At 38.1% G+C, this 14606-nt stretch overlaps 1 protein-coding gene across 1 annotated transcript in view; it reads right to left on the reverse strand.

Moving 5' to 3' along the window:
• pigl (phosphatidylinositol glycan anchor biosynthesis, class L) overlaps window positions 1–14606 on the reverse strand; it is a 28962-nt gene that overhangs the window by 8554 nt on the left and 5802 nt on the right. The window contains exons 3-4 of the mRNA XM_051895647.1: window positions 4770–4860; window positions 961–1028 (exon numbers count right to left, since the gene is read on the reverse strand). Of these exons, the coding sequence (XP_051751607.1) occupies window positions 961–1028; window positions 4770–4860 (159 nt within the window). The remainder of the gene's footprint in view (window positions 1–960; window positions 1029–4769; window positions 4861–14606) is intronic.

Below are 14606 nucleotides of genomic sequence, written 5' to 3' on the forward strand. Positions count from 1 at the left end.
TAAGCTTTGATGCCCTTCTGTAGAAGACAGGATTAGGATTCATACAGTGTTTGAGGGTATCAGACAAAGTCCTGCAGTTAATTGTTGCAACTTGAACAACAAGCTGTCTGGTCTGAGACCAAAGATCTGGTTTTCCTCTCCTTCTGAACTGATTCAGTGTTTTGCTGCTCTGCTGAAATGTGTGTAATGTGAGCAATTATTTGTTTAGTAATGTATCTAGACACAGGTGAGTGGATATTATACAGTAATACAATATTGTAAAATATTATTACAATTAAAAAAACTATTTGAATGTATTTTAAAATGTCAATGTTAATTCTTGTGAAGGTAAAGCTGAATTTTCAGCAGCCATTACTCCAGTCTTCAGTGTCACATAATCCTTTAGAAATCATTCTAATATGCCGATTTGGTGCTCAAGAAATATTTCTTATTATTATCAATGTTGAAAACAGTTGTGCTGCTTAATATTTTTGTGTCAACCGTGATAACATTATTTTCAGGATTCTTTAATTAATAGAAAGTTCAAAAGAACAGAAATCCTTTTTAACATTATAAAAGTTTTTACTGTCACTTTTGATCAATTTAATGCATCCTTGCTGAATAAAAGTATTCATTTCTTTCAGCAGGGTATATGGGCAATATCAGATCTACTGTAAACTGTGCATCAATTAAGCATGAATGAAGCTCTTTCCTATTTCATCTGGACCCACTAAGAATAATTCAGGTAATGTTTAAATAAGCAGAATTAGGCTGTTTCCTTTTCGAAATTGTAACAAGACACATCAAACAGCTGGCCTAACTTCAAAACGTCTATTTTTGTCTAAGCTATTGTAACTTTACGTGGGGGAAAGAGTCATTATTTTCAGAAATGAGTCAGAAATGCAAATCTACTTTGAGTAACTGCTAACATCCAGTTGTTGTGGAATTAAATCTTGCATTATGAAATCAGCACAAAGGTACCTGAGGGTCTTGTAGATGGCAATATGATTGGCATGTCCGCTCACACCTCTGCCATCAAACGTCAGCACCTGCAGAAACACACCATAAATCAGAGAAAGATAAATGCACTGTTAGGCACACCACAAGAGGTCTTTAAACAAGAAGTGATAAATAAATTCTGCTTAATACTGGCTGTGAAAGAACATTTACAAGTCATAATAAAAATCATTAAGATATAATGATATCAAAATTATAGCCATTACGCATATGCTTGAATTCAGTAGCTTAAATGTATTTTAAATAATAACTTTACAATAAGGTTCAATTTGCTTACATTTGTTAATACACTAGATTAAGCTATCGTGAACTAACAACGAACAATACTTTAACCTACAGTACCGTTCGTGTTTTTTTTTAAATTCAACAAGGATGCATTAAATTGATCAAAAGTGACATTTGTAATGTTACTAATGTTTTCTATTTCAAATAAATGCTGTTCTTTTGAACTTTCTACTCACAAAAATCATAGGCAGCACAACTGTTTTCAACATTGATAATAATAAGAAATGTTTCTTAAGCACCAAATCAGCATATTAGAATGATTTCTAAGGGATCATGTGACTGAAGACTGGAGCAATGATTCTGAAAATTCAGCTTTGCCATCACAGGAATAAATTACATTTTAAAATATATATACAGATAGAAAACAGTTATTTTAAATTGTAATAATATTTCACATTATTACTATTTTCACTACATATTTGATTAAATAAATGCAGCCGTGGTGAGCAAAAGAGACTTCTTTTAAAAACCAACCATACAGTTTTAATATTTCAAGATCAGTAATATAATTTTTGCGACCCCCGTGCACGTTCTACAATTTGGAGAAAAGATCAGGTGAAACTTTTCCGTTGCATCCCACAGAACAGAGTATGCAAGAACTTAAACATGCTTTTTTCCATCTGCATTCTTTCTTCCCACTGAAGAACAGGGTGAAAAGGTGAACACAAAATGAAAAAACAAGCAAAAGAAAAGAACTCGAAAATAAGATGAAACACAAGCCAAAGAAAAGCAGCAATTTGAAGACTCAGCAGTGGACTTGGTGGGAGTTGTTGCCAGAACTGTGTGGAAATGCTTCTATCTGTGCTTCGTCTGCTGTGTCACCAGACGAGGGATTGTCTTTGGGAATGGGTGCTTTCCAAGTGGCTGCTGCACATAGCTCGAGCTCGAGTGCCAAGGGTGGAGGAAAATATGGTTGACAAAATAATAGATTGTGGCAGGTATGCAGAATGTTGCCAAACACAATGAGGCGAGTGAGTCAGCTTTCAGAAAAGACTATCGGCATGAGTGAGACAGAGGAGAAACTCTAAATACTGTGATCAGCAGAAAGACAGAATAAAAATGTTTACATGCACGGTTATAGTCGAGCTAAAATTTTTCAAATTGCCTGTCCACAGTGTACATGACACAATGTGAAATTTAATTTTCTAAGTATTAAACATCTATTGCATGTCATCTACTGTACGTCTCTCAGAGCATGTGCACAACAGTGAGGCCAGTTGCAGTTATGCAACATGCTGGTCATGCAACATGCTTTTTAAAAAAAAATAAAAAAAATTGAACTTTAAAGTGCATGCAGACACACTGATATTTGTCTGCTAGAAGAACAAAAGATAAACATGTCTGCACACACATATGTAAAGCATAAGGAGTCAAAGACCACTCTTGAATCTCTTAAAGTCACAGCCTGGTACGCACAGCAGTAATGCACATCTGTTTAAACCAGAGGAGTCTATTTGTGTAATAGTGCCCTACCCACAATCCTCTGCTCCTTGCAAGAGAGTGGTAAAGTGCACAAGATGGCCACCACTCTTTTCCCACACATTTGAAAGCCAAAATCAAATTGGAGTGTAATGTTATAGTTTAACATCAGTATTTCCATTCCCACAGCCTTTTCGACTTAAATCAAACATGAAATTAAGGGTGCAGCGGAACCGTGTACAGATCCACTGGATTCAGCAGCCTGTATTAGTGAGTGAGTGTGCGGTTTAAAGCCAGACTGGAGTGTTGGTATAGCTGGCAGTCTGCTAGGAAGGATACCGGCTGATGATTGCAAGTACACTTATGGATGATGAGCGATGGAGGTAAACTAAGTCATGTTGCAAGAACATTGTTTTGTTTTCTGGCTTGTTTATGCAAGTCCTCCATGCTTGGTTTTCTTTGGGAATTTCATGGCATGTGGGCTGAGAAAGAGGGAGAGTTAAGGACAAAGAAAACATTAAACAGTACACGTGAGAAAAAGAGAGGAGGTGAAAGAGGGAAAAATGTTTGTTCTAATCTTGATTTAAATATTTTTGGGGGATCTTTTCTGGAAGTCCTTAGTGCAGACTGATAGATATCTGCATTGGCTTGCCAGCAGTGACCCTGGGGAACCACATGTGTCTGCTTCGGCCGAGTTCAGTGGTATTATCGGATATTACAGCATGTGTAATTAGGGCTAAATCCAGGGGGCCAATGAAAAGCTCGTCTGAGTGAATTAATCTTGCTGATATGGTCTCTCTCATGAGAAAGACTCAAGCAATCAGATAAGCACATTAAAAAGCTTGAATCTCTGTAAATCTCTGCAGTATAAACTTAGATCAGTGGTTCTCAGTCTCTTTGACTCAAAGGCCTCCCATTGTCCAACACAATTATATATCCAACACAGTCCCCCTGAAAGATAGCTGAGGCCCCCTAGAGTGTCCCAGCCCAATGACTTAGATGGACTATTTTTGGGATCTGATTGTCACATGACCATTTAAAGCCTCAATTCGGTCTAGGATCAGTGTTTTATGCTGTAGTAAAAAACTTATTTCAACGCTATTATTTAGAGATAGAGTTGTCAAAAGTACCGACTTCGGTACCTAGTCGGTAATGAAATTTTAAAAATGTGACGCTTTGAGCGCTGTTGAGCGGAGTCGTAAACACCTCTGACTGGCTATTGTTTTCACAGCTCATCGGATATGTCTGTGATTGGCTTCAATCATAAACGCTGTAAAAACGTTGTAAATAGTCATCAATGAAGCTCTTCACCAAGCGCTTACACAGATACACATGGGAGCATTTGAAAGCAAGCGTCTATCAGCAGACTGGTCCGCGATAGACGCTTGCCTTCAAATGCTCCCGCTTTCAAAATGCTTTCAAATTCAAACACTTCCGTGTGCTTTCAAATGCTCCCGTGCATTGATCATTGAGGCCAATCACAGACATATCTGATGAGCGCGTGAACACAATGGCCAATCAGAGGTGTGTACGAATCTGCTCAACAGCGCTCAAAGCGTCACATTTTTAAAATTTCAGTACCAATAGGTACTAAAGTCGGTACTTTTGACAACTCTATTTAGAGAGGTCTAAAAATATGACAGATGCTGTCAGAGCCAGTGGAATACTAACTTCCCATCTCTCCTGCTGATTATTGTATGTTTATTTATCATATATTTATCTTTTGTTTTGTCCTAGTTCATCTGCAACCTTGTGTTCCCTTATCATCAGTCTCTTTTGCATCTGGTTCGTTCTCAATACATTATTAATAATGACCAAAACAAACATTAGATATCCTTTGGGAACATTCTGCAAAAAAGCACACACTTGTTTTCCTGTTTTTTTAGTGCACTCAACTCTTTCATAGATTTAAAAGGCCTTCACGACTGTACCACTGTCATGTCAAACTGCTCTCCAAACCTGTCGAGGTGCTCTAAAGAAATTTCTGAAGGTTTAGGTCATACAAATAAACTCCAGTCTTTTGGATGAGGTGGTCATGAATAGATATAAATATACTAGACGTTTCCTACCAGACTGATGCCGTAGTTTTGGATGTGTTTGAGGATCAGAGAAGAGACCAGTGCAGTGCTCCACTGGACCGCTGGGTCATCTGGAAGCTCTCTGCATGAGCAAGAGAAGAGGAGAAAAACATAAAAGTGTCATATGGTGATTTCACACACTTTTATTACAGATAAAAAGAAAGAAAATGAGACAGCATGTAGGCAACTAGATTTTTACAAAGTTGTGTGTAAAATTTTGTGTCTTAAAGGGTTAGTTCACCTAAAAATTTCTGTCATTAAGTACTCACCCTCATGTTGTCAAAAATCCGTAAGACCCTGGTTTGTCTTCGGAACACAAATTAAGATATTTTTGATGAAATACTGAGCCCGCGTTCGGACGTAAAGGCTCTGCATCGAAAATAGCGTAGAAGTATAACAGGGGACAGACAAATTTGTTGAATAAAGTCATTATTTTTGTTTTGTTTTTGTGCACAAAAAGTATCCTCGTTGCTTCGAAACATTAAGGTTGAACCACTGTAGTCACATTGACTATTTTATCGATGTCTTTAATACCTTTCTGGACCTCAAAAGGTGCAATGACGTTGCTGCCTATGTGTGGATCAGATACCCTCGGATTTCATCAAAAATATCTTAATTTGTGTTCCGAAGACAAACGAAGGTCTTATGGGTTTGGGATGACATGAGGGTGAATACTTAATGACAGAAATTTCATTTTTGGGTGAACTAACCCTTTAATGCTTGTGAGTGGTTGCATGTGCGTTGCTGTATGGTTGTTAAGCTGTTCAGAGTGGTTCAATGTGGTTGCTAGGTCATTGGTGGGTGAGGATTTCCTGGGCCAAATCAACAGAGCCTACCCGCACATGTCTGTGATATTTTGGTCTCTAGTTATGGCTCGGTGCCCTATGGAAGCCCATTTCTGCCACAAAGTAAAAAATAAAATAAAAAATTGTGTGAGAGTAAATAATAAAGTCACATTTGCAATTGTGAGATATAAAGTTGCACTGCATCAAAGTAAAGTCATATTAGGACGAAGTCACAATTACCTTTTTATTTTTTACTCAGAAACAGGCTTTCATAGGTCCTAATGTCAAATCAATGTGTTTTTTTTGCCACCAATTTTATCATCTAGGAGAAAACTTTATGTTAGGGTGATTAGATAAGCAATTTAACACCTATTTCCAACATTCCACATCATTATAAGGGTATCATCCATACTGATAAAGGACAACTTACAAACCAAAGTTTAAGTCTGAGTATCTCTTGACTTAGCAAGCACAACTAATGAGTGGCATTATATACAATAGTAAAGACACAAATGATGGAAGAGGTTTGTATATACTGTACTCTCTATGTTCTATGTGTAAGTTTGATTTGGACTGAGCAAAAAGCCTCTATGTGCCAACACACACACAGCTGCAACAAAACAGCGAGGTCCTGGAAGGGCAGGTTCTGGCCCGAGGGCTACAGTGTTGAGCGAGAGTCTCTCTATCTGATTTACTGCCACAGTCTCACTACCGCTCAGCTTGAATGCATCCCACAGTCCTCTCTGAAGTCTGGGATCAAAGGTCACCCGGGCTTTTCCCTCTCATTCATCTGTAACTACAGCTCAGGGAAAACAAGGGCCATGCATCAATCTCTCTCTTTCTTTTTGTTCTCTTTCTCACACACACAACTTTCACTTGAACACTCCACATAGCTGTTGTGTAATGTATTGGGGTCAGAAGAAGCTCCGCCCACTGTGGACAATCACTTCTTCCAGCAATCACTCTTGCTACGTTTTACTCCTAGACACCTTTATCAAACATCAAACATTAGAACAGCAAAAAGAAAGATAAAGAGAACAACTGAGTAAGAAGAGTGTAGGGTCAGCATCGAGAGACAGATGCTCCAAAACATAGTGAGCTGCCTACCTAGACAGTATTTTAAGTTATCGTAGGTTTGCTTGAGATGTGAAGGCTGTTCCAAAAGGTCTGTCTGTCCTAGGATAGGACAACTATTTGAAAATCTGGAATCTGAGGGTGCAAAAAAATCAAAATATTGAGAAAATCACCTTTAAAGTTGTCCAAATGAAGTCCTTAGCAATGTATATCCACTCACAAAAAGAAAATTTTGATATACTTATGGTAGGAAATTTACAAAATATCTTCATGGAACATGATCTTTACTTAATATCCTAATGATTTTTGGCATAAAAGAAAAATCGATAATTTTGTGGTCCAGGGTCACATATTTAGTTTGGGGTTGGTAAGATTGTTTAGTGTTCTAATAATGTGAAATATTATTAGAATTTAAAATAAAGTAGTTTTCTATTTTAATATATTTTAAAATGTTTAAAATATATTATTCCTGTGATAGCAAAGCTGTCTTTTCAGTATCATTACTCCAGTTCTCAGTGTCACGTAATCATTCAGAAATCATTCTAATATGCCAATTTGGTGCTCAAGTTGTACTGGTTATTTTAGAAACTGTGATACATTCTTTGATGAATAGAAAGTTTAAAAGAACAGCATTTATTTGAAATAAAAATCTTTTGTAACAATTTAAGTCTTACTGACCCTAAACTTTTGAATGGTAGTAAATATTGTCAATAGTTTAACAAAGCCAGAGAAACATTTTCAGAGTTGCAAAAGTTTATACATGAATTCTAACAGGCAGGATGGCAAACAAAATCGCTGGAGGACTCTGTATCTACACTAATTCAATAGCCAGATATTGGATATGGCAGGGCAAAGTGGACTGTGATTGGCGGAGAGGATCAGGCTGGCAGCACATACCAGTTGGCACTGAATGTGTTAAAGACAGCCGGCAGCTAAATCCTAGCTCAAGGTCAGGGGGTAAGACGAGAAGAGGGGAGTGAAAGTCAGAGTGAGGGAGAGACAGATAAAGAGAGAGAGAAACAGAGCGAGTTGAATTGAGGCTACCTCCCTCTCTTGACAATGGAGCTTGACAGTTGTTTCTGTTCTTTTGTGATGGATCTGCACACAAATCAAATGCTGGTCAGGGTCACAAGGTCGGCTCTGGAGGATACCCTATCAGAGGCGGGGTGGGTGCGAGGTGAAATGTAGAAAATGGGGTGACTAGGAAATTGGGCAGTAGCAGTAGCAGTTAGGATAAAATGAAAGAGAGGATGGAGAGATCTGATGTACAAAGACACTGAGTAGGTACTCACAAGATAATGTAAGAGATGGGACTTGACTTTAGAAAAAAAGAGATATGAATTCCAAGACATCTTTCTACATACCACAAAAAAAAGAAAAGATTTTATCCAAATATTATGAATCAATGTCTTATGATTTATTCTGCAGCACAGTTTTGATATTCATCAAACATGCTGGTTAGGGTTTGTTCTTAAACCCCTTCAGCACACTATAATGATTTTTCGAAGCTGTACATAAACACATTACGTTTTACGTTTGTTTCTACAAATAAAATTCACATTTAATTCAATTATTTGAAGAAATGTTAAAGTGTAGAATTTTGAAGTTTAGAAACCCCCATTGACTTTCACTGATAGAATGTTCAGCAAAATATGTAACAGACAGTGATACAGTTACAAACCCATATGACTTTCTCTCTCATGTATAACACTAATGGTGAATTTCTGAAAAATATAATAATAATAATAATACATTTATTTTATATAGCGCCTTTAAAAGTTGCTTTCTCAAAGCGTTTTACAATCAAACATAACAGAGAAAACAACACATTTTAAATACAAAAGATATACAACAAAAAAATGCAAAACAATGAAATGAATAATCAAGTAAAAGCAATCCTAAAATAGAATGTTTTGAAAAGAGATTTAGAAAAGTCACTAATGTATTTGCTTCCCTTATGTCAGCCGGGAGAGGTACCTGACAGGGAGCCAGTGCAAAGACTCCAAAACAGGGGTAATATGCTCACCAGCCCTGACCCCAGACAGAACTCTAGCAGCCGAATTTTGTAAATATTTTTTTTGTTAATTGAGGATTTAGATACTCCAGCTAGAAAACCATTACAATAGTCAACACGTGAAAAGACAAAAGAGTTTATCAACCTCTCAGCGACTGAGAAGGATAATATCTTGGCTGCTCTTTTACATATAATGAAAGTGAATGAGGACTGGGTATGTCAAGCTTCAAAATGACAGAAAAACATAATTACTATAAAGTGGTCAATTACTTTAGAAGTCTTCTGAAGTCACACAATTGCTATGTGTGAAAAATAAACCAGTCTTGATAATTTGATCATTTTCTTCTCCGCAGAAGCTCTGAATGGACCACAGAAGTCTCTTGAACAACAAAAATATCACATCATTGTCAATGATGACAAACTGCTTTGACTCTCACACGTCTAAGTTTGGTCTTCTTTTAAAACAAAGCTATCGTATAACCTCAAAAGACATAGAATACAGCACATGGGCCACTTTTACGATATTTTTATGGTGTTTCGGCATTTTTGAGCTTGACAACCTCCCCCCCAACCCTTCCACTTTTTTATTATAGTAAAGCCAGAATACTCTTCAAAACTTCACCGTCTAATGGAAAAAATTATTGCAGCCTCGGTATGGCGTGAGGATGAGTAAATGATGACAGAATTGTGGGTGAACTGTTGCTTTAATAATTTTAGCACATACGCAAACATTCTTTCCAAAGTCAACAACAACTCTGAGTGTTCAGGCCTTTTTAAGGGAAGAATGTTTCAAAGCTTACACCTTTAATCTTCCAGAACCAAGAACAAGAAAAAATGGAACAGAAAGAGAGAATGATAATGAAATAAAGAAAGCAAGAGAAAAACACACATGATCTACCTGACCTTTTTCAGAATGGATCAAGGCAGACTGTTGGCCTCACTATAGCAACAGTGTCAAATGCCCCATAGTAACCTCTCTGGTCCCTCCCTTCCTTCTCTCTCTCGCTCACTCGCTCACCCGCTTGTGTAATTGCTTGCAGGCATCTGAATGCAGCAGATGAACTTTAGCCTACTGAGGAGGCGGTGTGTGTGTGTGTGTGAGCAGAGAGGGTGGGGGGGGACTGGCAGCGTTTGTTTTGTCTGGTCACATGGGGCCAGGGCTGCCTTTCCGTTACAAGGCCCCGGTGAATGCTGGGAAAAGCTGACTGCTGAACGACAGTTAACCCTTCCAGCATGGAAAATATCTGACTGAAATGGGTTCAGGTTTGCAGTCATGTTTGTGCAGATTTATGAAGTTTAAGAAGCACTTTTATTAGTCAGTAGCTCTGCACTGCAGAAAACTGGAAAGCTCAAGCTACATTCTTCATTCATTTAGATGTTTAGGAGCAGCCTAACAGCTTTTTTTCAGCCAAATTTAGAACACCTACTAAAATAAAATTACACTCTCAAATACTTGGCACAAAAAAAGCCTTGCAGCTTTCAAGATATAATACAGAGAACATTGCTTTATGATGAAAAGAAGAAGGGGAGCAAATCAAGAAAAATGGTAGAGAACACATCAGCTGAGCGTTTCTGCCTCAGAAGAGAAAACCCCAAATGTTCCTAAAGAAGGAAAGAGTTTTTTCTAATCATGACAAGCTCTTGGCAGGGAGTGCATTTTCAGTGCTGTCTGGTAATCGTGTTAAAAGAGCTCATCTCTCTGAGGGTCTTGACCTGCCATCAGCCCCAACACCCACCTGACCCAACTTTCTGTCCTCTTCCTGCAGCCTATACATCACACAGGGTTTAGTTTTTCTTGCCAAATCAATTTATAATTAAATATGGAGGGTGACGAATGCTATTGCTTTTTCCTTTTGTTGCTATTGTCCAATGCAATTATACATTTTCATATTATTCAAATATAATTTTTGGCAAACATTGGTTGATTTATGGCTATATTATGGAAGCCCATTCCCGCCGCATAAGATAAACAAATCATGCTTATGTAAATCATAATTATTAAAGTCATAATTAAGACATTAATAGTCAAAACTATGATATACTAAGTCATAATTATGAAGTAAAAGGTCAAAAATTGTACTTAAAAAGTCATAATTATGACAAAAAAATCAAAATTGACAAAGTAATAATTATGACATATGTCGAAATTGACAGTAAGTCAAAATAATGAGATATTAATGACCTCATTCATTAATTCATTATTATGACATAAGTCATAACTAAGATAAAAGGTCATAATTGTGAAATAGGTCACAGATCTTGACCGCATTACAGCTCCATATCACTTCGCCAAATTATTTAAGTTATTTCAAAGGTCCTTACAGCCTACAACAGCAAATGAATGAAAACCCACAAAGACATTGACCAAGCAAATATGACAAACAATAAAATAAAAATGACAATCTTTATGTTTTTCTCACTAAATGACCTTTTATTATCTATGGCAGGGGTGTTGAATCCTGCTCCTGGAGGGCCACTGTCCTGCAAAGTTTAGCTCCTTAAACACACCTGAACAGCTAATCAAGGTCTCACTAGGCATACTAGAAACTTACAGGCAGGTGTGTTGAGGCAAGTTGGAGCTAAACTCTGCAGGAGAGTAGCCCTCCAGGACCGACTTTGGACACCCCAATCTATGGAAAGCCAACTTTCTTTCCCCCGTTCTTTCTTTCGCTGTACACACACACATATTCTGTGCAGACACACTCGCACACAGACGGAAACATGTGCACGCCTGGCGAATGACTTTTTCGATAAAATAGTTTCATAACTTAAAAGCTACATGATATTTCTCAGTAGCGAGGTGGTAACGTTTCTGTTTTTGAAGCAGTTAAACTTATATCTTTGTTATTAGTAGAGATGCTGCTGCCGAACACTGCTGAGAGTTTTACAATTATTCCTGACATAATTTGAATTGAGGCAACAATGTCATAACAAATTTCAAGGCCCAGAAAGGTAGTAAAGACATTGTTAAAATAGTCCATGTGACAACAGTGGTTCAACAAGCGACGAGAATACTTTTTCTGCACAAAAACAAAACAAAAATAACGACTTTATTCAACAATTTCTTCTCTTCCCTGTCATTCTCCTATGCTGTATACATTGTTGACACAGTGCAGCGCTTCCGTGTTCTATGTCAGAACACCGCTCAGTATTGGCTGACTCTGTCCAAGTGAGCAGAAACCTCTTGGATTTCATCAAAAATATCTTAATTTTTGTTCTGAAGATGAACGAAGGTCTTACGGGTTTGGACCGACATGAGAGTGAGTAATTAATGACAGAAATTTCATTTTTGGGTGAACTAACCCTTTAAGATTATAGCTTCCTTTATAAATTCTCAGACAGCCTCTGTGGAAATGCAAGAGCTCTTTTTCTGAGAAACTGTGTGTATATCTACCCCATTCACAGAAAACATGAAGGATAAACATACAAAAACTAACCTAACACCCACTGTAAGCTCTCAACACATGACAGAGACACAGAGAGAGACCTGTCAGAGGAAGTAAACAGAGGACAGGCACTCAACCTGATGTTACCCTGCCAGGCAGGTGGTCTGTGTGGTCTGTGTTCAGACAGACAGGGAGTACATCTGTCTGCCTCAATGAATAATACAGAAAAAGAGAGAGAAAAAGAGCACGGGGGTTGACTAAGTACAAGTTCAGTGAAGCGTGTCAGATGTGCTCTTATCACAAAAGCACTCCCATGATGCATTGCCTCGGTCAGAGTGTAGGCGGTCAATGCAGCTGTGTGCCGGAGAGAGCAAAGCAACTCTGAGAAGAGGGTCACACGACTCATTCAGAGCCCATAAGGACACACACTCTGAGACAGTAAGATACAACAAGATACAACAAAGTAAGATACAACAGAACTTTATAGTCAGTGTACAATAAAATGGATATCATGCACACTCACTGTGCAATGCATGTCATAACAATTCAATGAATCAGAAAGACAACTTTTAATTGCCAGCAAATGAGCCTACGCAGATAATATAATTAGAGATGATGATAACCACAAGTACATGAGGTCTACAGTCCCACATAGTCAGACATTTGAGAGCTGATATAAAGTCTGATCTACTCTGCAGATAAATCTGCAGACCACCAACTTAAACAGGAAGAGGCTATCTGAACAACATGTACAGTTTTAGGGTAGGAATGCACCAATTACAATTCTAGCTGATATCGATAAGCTGATACTAAAAATCACTACTATTTTGAATAAAATAATCCACTAAAACTTAAATCTACATTTTTTTGTCAATGTCAAATCAATATCAATCAACTTTATAATGTACAGCATCAAAAATGGATAAATTAATTTTGAGATGAATGAAACAAAAATGTACCTGTTAAGTTAGCACTAGATGATGGTTTAAAGTAACATAGGCAGAATCAAGCAAGAACAAATAATTCATATTATAATAATATTAATAATGCAGATAAATACCTATATTGACAGAAACCAATATATATATATATATATACAGTGGGTACGGAAAGTATTCAGACCCCCTTAAATTTTTCACTCTTTGTTATATTGCAGCCATTTGCTAAAATCATTTAAGTTCATTTTTTTCCTCATTAATGTACACACAGCACCCCATACTGACAGAAAAACACAGAATTGTTGACATTTTTGCAGATTTATTAAAAAAGAAAAACTGAAATATCACATGGTCCTAAGTATTCAGACCCTTTGCTGTGACACTCATATATTTAACTCAGGTGCTGTCCATTTCTTCTGATCATCCTTGAGATGGTTCTACACCTTCATTTGAGTCCAGCTGTGTTTGATTATACTGATTGGACTTGATTAGGAAAGCCACACACCTGTCTATATAAGACCTTACAGCTCACAGTGCATGTCAGAGCAAATGAGAATCATGAGGTCAAAGGAACTGCCTGAAGAGCTCAGAGACAGAATTGTGGCAAGGCACAGATCTGGCCAAGGTTACAAAAAAAATTCTGCTGCACTTAAGGTTCCTAAGAGCACAGTGGCCTCCATAATCCTTAAATGGAAGACGTTTGGGACGACCAGAACCCTTCCTACAGCTGGCCGTCCGGCTAAACTGAGCTATCGGGGGAGAAGAGCCTTGGTGAGAGAGGTAAAGAAGAACCCAAAGATCACTGTGGCTGAGCTCCAGAGATGCAGTCGGGAGATGGGAGAAAGTTGTAGAAAGTCAACCATCACTGCAGCCCTCCACCAGTCGGGGCTTTATGGCAGAGTGGCCCGACGGAAGCCTCTCCTCAGTGCAAGACACATGAAAGCCCGCATGGAGTTTGCTAAGATGGTGAGAAATAAGATTCTCTGGTCTGATGAGACCAAGATAGAACTTTTTGGCCTTAATTCTAAGCGGTATGTGTGGAGAAAACCAGGCACTGCTCATCACCTGTCCAATACAGTCCCAACAGTGAAGCATGGTGGTGGCAGCATCATGCTGTGGGGGTGTTTTTCAGCTGCAGGGACAGGACGACTGGTTGCAATCGAGGGAAAGATGAATGCGGCCAAGTACAGGGATATCCTGGACGAAAACCTTCTCTAGAGTGCTCAGGACCTCAGACTGGGCCGAAGGTTTACCTTCCAACAAGACAATGACCCTAAGCACACAGTTAAAATAACGAAGGAGTGGCTTCACAACAACTCCGTGACTGTTCTTGAATGGCCCAGTCAGAGCCCTGACTTAAACCCAATTGAGCATCTCTGGAGAGACCTAAAAATGGCTGTCCACCAACGTTTACCATCCAACCTGACAGAACTGGAGAGGATCTGCAAGGAGGAATGGCAGAGGATCCCCAAATCCAGGTGTGAAAAACTTGTTGCATCTTTCCCAAAAAGACTCATGGCTGTATTAGATCAAAAGGGTGCTTCTAATAAATACTGAGCAAAGGGTCTGAATACTTAGGACCATGTGATTTTTGCAGATTTATTAAAAAAGAAAAACTGAAATATGTCAAC

This window comes from Ctenopharyngodon idella, chromosome 5 (assembly GCF_019924925.1).
Source record: "Ctenopharyngodon idella isolate HZGC_01 chromosome 5, HZGC01, whole genome shotgun sequence".
Lineage (NCBI taxonomy): Eukaryota > Metazoa > Chordata > Actinopteri > Cypriniformes > Xenocyprididae > Ctenopharyngodon > Ctenopharyngodon idella.